The sequence below is a fragment of the Mytilus edulis genome, chromosome 7 (assembly GCF_963676685.1).
Source record: "Mytilus edulis chromosome 7, xbMytEdul2.2, whole genome shotgun sequence".
Taxonomy (NCBI): Eukaryota; Metazoa; Mollusca; class Bivalvia; order Mytilida; family Mytilidae; genus Mytilus; species Mytilus edulis.
The window spans coordinates 18,909,105-18,914,047 of record NC_092350.1 but is presented as its reverse complement, the minus strand read 5'-3'; the positions used below and the strand labels follow the sequence as shown (position 1 = coordinate 18,914,047).

Here is a 4,943-nt window from a genome sequence, read left to right as displayed (position 1 = left end):
AGCTAAAAGCCGATTATACAAATTTCTAAATAGCCTTAATGTAAGAATAAAACCAGTAGTACATGTGTAAACCAATAACACTTCAATAACATTGTAAATATAATTAAATCGTGACACCCAGAGAACTATGAAGCTTGTACTATTGCAATATGATCATAATATACATGTATTCCTTATCTTTCATGAATATTTAATACGGTTCCATCAGTGACTGAGAGATTCATTAATTTTTCAGTGGGATCCAATAAAAGCCACAACAACCATAACTCTCAATAGTATTGTTACTAAATACAATAAAACTGATGATTATTATAATGACACACTAACTCGTCACTGAACTGGACAGAATAGGAAAACCTTTCAAAGTAAGCATAACTTTAATAGTAAATTTTGTATATTAACTTTTCTTTTTAACTTTTTCTTTTATCTATTTTTTAACTTTTTCTTTTATCTATAATTATGCATCGTTTCAACTACTCTTTGAAAACCGGGAGAGCAAAGTTCCTCCTTTTGTGCCGCGGCATATTATCCAAACCAAGTCCACTAAATAATAACTTACATGATTGAGAAATATGCAGCATATTTAGTTAAAAATTCAGCGCTTATTTTTCCCAGTCACAAAATAAAATAAAGGAACCTAGTCGTTTTAATGACGTTTGTATGTATATTTTAGATTTTTAAAAAGACACCAGACAATTTGTTTCATGAATTCTTGTTAGTTCCGTAAAGAAGAAACATGCCAGCCTTTTATGTTCCAGCCAGTGAAACACCAAAGAAACAACACAAACTCCAACAACAGTACAGCCTTGATGAACGAAAGCTCATGTCCGACATTTTATATGATGATCTGAACAGTAAACGATGTAGGTATGCTTTAATAGAACAATATTTACTGGAAATGACATTGATATATATATTCCATGTTTGCTTTTTAAGGGATAAATATTCGTCATTAATTCTTGAAAACTAGAATCTCACAAATATCTTAACGTGATCAATGGTTGTCTAGATATTTGCATTGTCTCTGCCGGGCAACTTATGACTTCTTTGCTCGATATAGTTTATTGTTTTATAATACTCTGCATCTGTGTTATTCATGTTATCACCATTTAACCAAAGAATACAATTAAAACCGATGACAATGTCTTCTCATGTGGAACTTTTTTCCCGTATTTAATGCCTCACTGTAATGTAATGAAAGTGGAAGAACTGTAGTACACATACAGTTGTTTTGTTTTGTCAATAACTTATAGGGATGTTGTCATCAGGACCATTCCAGAGCATCTGAGTTTATCGAGTTTCTTTGTGGGATTCGTGTTTTGCTTATTTCTTCAGTTTTCTGCACATCTGTTATTTGTGGATACATTTTTTTCCATTCCGTTTGTTCCTATTGAGCACGGAATTGTCTGTTATCTTTAACTTGTGTTTTTATTGCACCTTTGGAACCTTTTGAATTTATTTGTGATCGTTTGTGTGTTTTGTTTGTTTGTGTTAGATATATATTTCAGCATTTATTTCTCAATTCCAGTGTGCTATTGCTATATGTACATATTTCTACTTTGATGACAAACTTCCTTTCTTCTATCCAGCTACAGTGAAGTTTGACAGAGATGAAAGGCGTATAATAGCAGAAATCGCTCGACAGAAAGATTTGGAATCCAAAGGTATTGTTTTTGTTTTGATTATAGGCAAAAATAAACATTTCAATGTTGCAATCAAGGAAAGGAGCTCTTTCATAGATAAAACCAACAAATAAACACAATAAACTATTATATCAAATAATTCAATCATGAATATACCCGTAAAAAACTTCGCGACCTTCTTTACGAGTGAGGACTTAGGTATATTAAGTTAGAAATCTTCAAAAACAATACACAAGTGAACAGTACATAAAACATATTAATGACATGCACTATATCTATGAAGCATACTTGTCAGTACTTATTTCTTATTCCCGTTGGAAGTGGCACCTCTTGCTTACAACATTTTTAAAAGTAAACCATTATAGGTCAAAGTACGGTCTTTAACACCGGAGCCGTGGCTCACACCAAACTGCAAGCTATGAAGGGTTCCAAAAATGACATGTGTAAAACCATTTCAACGGGGAATACCAATGTTCTAATATATATTAAAGACGAGAAACGAGAAATAACATAAACGGTACCAATTTTCCTGCACCAGTACAGATGCGCATTTCGACAATAAATGTCTCTTCAGTGATGCTGATGGCCAAAATATTTGAAATCCAAAGCCTATATAAAAGATGAAGAGCTATAATCCAAAAGGTCCAAAAAGTATAATCAAATCCATGAAAGGAATCAGAGCTTTGCGTGAGGGAGATACCAGAAACACTTACTATGAACCACATCAACAAACGACAACTACTGAACATCAGATTCATGACTTAGGACAGGTGCAAACAAATGCAGCGGGTTTAAAATGTTACTTTGAGAACCCCAAGAAGTTAAGTTTTAACTAATGGAGAAAACCTCTTTAAACGAAAATTATTAATATACTTATTTACTTCATTTTAATAATTTCAGTTGAACAGTGTAAACAATTTGAAGAAAAACGTCATCAAAATCTGGCAAAGCGAGACGAAATAGAGGCGGAGAAGAAAGCTCGTGCTCAAGAGAAATTAAGACGGACACAGTCAACAACCAAACCTGATCTTGTATCGGACACAGTGAAAAAATATGAAACAAAACGTTCTGAAGTGCTAGATAGAATTCAAAAAAAGGAACAGGAGAGAAAAATGAAATTAGATAACGCAATGAATAGGGAAAAACCTAACTCTTCTACCTCTGTTACCAAAAAATATGACGAGAAGAGGGCAGAAGTTCTGGAACGGATTCAAAAGAAACAAGAAGAAACCAAACTAAAATACGAACAAAAAATAAACAAAGTGGTTCCAGATAAATCTGCCATGATTCCGGACATAGCAAAAACTTATGACAATCGAAGGGCTGAAGTCTTGGAAAGATTAAAACAAAGCGAAGACGAGAAGAAAATGAAGCTAGAAAAGAAATTGGAACGTGTTGAAAATGCGCACCAAAGATATAAGGAAAATCTAATGTGTGTCAGGGAAAAATCTGTAATGGGCAGAACTTTTGATTTTGATGATATAAGAGAAGAAAATGGAGATGCGAGCGACGATGAAAAGGACGACGAAGATTCTGGAATAAGTCTTGATAACTCATATCAAGATACAGATTCACAGGGTAGCAGTTGTGACAGAAAACGAAGCACATACAGGAGTCAGCGCCACGTAACATCGAGCTATGGTTCATTTAGTCAGAGAACAGTTCTGCCGCCGATTGGTTGAAATTAGAATTACGGTTATGTTCTTAGACTGATACGCTGTATGTGCAGCTTTAAGTAACACTCTCATTAATTTTCTTTTTGCTAGCTATGTTATAGAATGAATATAGACCTTCAAGTTGAGAATGACAAATTGAAAACTCTTAACGTTTAGGAGTGTGAACTATAATTGTAAAAATGTAGAATATCTCAGCGACATTTTTTTTTTTATTGATCTAAGTGAACGACACATTCCGTAAATGCATATTTGTGCTTAAATTCTTAATTGTGTAATAAAGTTCCCTATTGTTAATTTTCCCTTTTTTGACGATAATGTTCCCTTTGGCAAAGTCTTACGGTGTTTATATATCTGAACTCGTTCGCTATTGCTGTGTCTGAAATGACGTTTTGGATTTTGATGATCGTAATCTATGTATAACTGGTAAATTATAAAGTCAGGAATTTCGTAACCACACATTACTTAAACCTTTACTACAATCTTTCATAGATAAAAATATTTGTTCTGCAAGTTTGGCTGTGCCTTTAGAAAATGTATTGATGGTGTAAACCGAGCCCTGGAATTTTGATATTTAGACACTATACGTATATTGTCTTTATACTGAAATCGAAAAAAAAAATTAAAAATGAAAAAAATATGTAACAAAAATTGTTAAAAAAAGTGTTTGGAATTTCCCTCTTGGGGTACCATTTTGGGGTATTTCCCTATGAGCGTAGTCCAGGCGGTAAGACATTGACATGTTAAGGAATTAGAAAGGGAAAATGAACTTAATTAATAACATTTGATAAACATTGTATATCAATAACCAATTTGAAGACATAAAAGTTTAAATTCATAAAAGTTTGACCATTGTTACTTTACGTTGTCATGGTCGTGACGTGACGTTGTTGATGAAATACAATAGTTCCGGTAAGGAGGCGGGGCTTATAGGTTAGTTGAGGTCATTGACGTATAAAGCTAACGTTTATACGTATAGCTTTATCTGTATAGTAAAATAGCTGATTGCAGTATAATAATGATTTTTCACTTATATGTACATACATATAACACAACTTTTTAATATTATTAATTCATCTTCTTTTAAAGTATTTGATGAGTATTCATTGAAGAAATGAATTTATAACAAGCGATTAGGAATGTTAGTTTGCACTTGCTAATGTCTGCGTATTCATCATGTTTATAGATTGGTTAAAAATCTAAAACGAATATTACGTAATTGAAATCTAGGCTATAGCAATACACCGGAATGCACTCATGGTCATCCGCTGTAAAAAAAAAATATTCCAGGGAATTTTTCGTTTTACATGCAGTAACTTACCGCGTCAATTCCTTGGCCAACGAGAATAACATGCACTTTTTAAGTGTGGCGGTTTTATTAAATACCTTCATCAGGACTGATATAACTGAAACATTTGAAAGTCTATGATGTATAGATATATGTATAAAGCAAACCTAGATGAAACATAAAAACACATACAGGACATATATTTATGCCTTGTAAATCTCGTAAGAAAAAGGAGACGAATAGCAAGAATACATTTTAGAATCTAAAAATGAACAAGAATGAAGGGAACATAACTATTTTCATACTAAGTACAAACATGACGATGAAATGTGGCATGAC

General features: G+C 32.9%; 1 protein-coding gene across 1 annotated transcript; it reads left to right on the top strand.

The window, feature by feature from the left end:
• The first annotated feature begins 658 nt into the window (after positions 1-658).
• On the top strand, positions 659-3,553 carry LOC139482799 (uncharacterized). Its single transcript, XM_071266853.1, has 3 exons — positions 659-863; positions 1,590-1,664; positions 2,544-3,553. Exons 1-3 carry the CDS (start codon positions 737-739, stop codon positions 3,323-3,325), a joined length of 984 nt encoding a protein of 327 aa, XP_071122954.1. The 5' UTR covers positions 659-736; the 3' UTR covers positions 3,326-3,553.
• Positions 3,554-4,943: the final 1,390 nt, after the last annotated feature.

Coding starts and splice junctions, on each gene's coding strand:
- LOC139482799 (XM_071266853.1), top strand. CDS start 737: ATGCCAGCCTTTTATGTTCCAGCCAGTGAAACACCAAAGAAACAACAC. Junction 864..1,589: donor TGATCTGAACAGTAAACGAT/GTAGGTATGCTT, acceptor TCTTCTATCCAG/CTACAGTGAAGTTTGACAGA. Junction 1,665..2,543: donor GAAAGATTTGGAATCCAAAG/GTATTGTTTTTG, acceptor TAATAATTTCAG/TTGAACAGTGTAAACAATTT.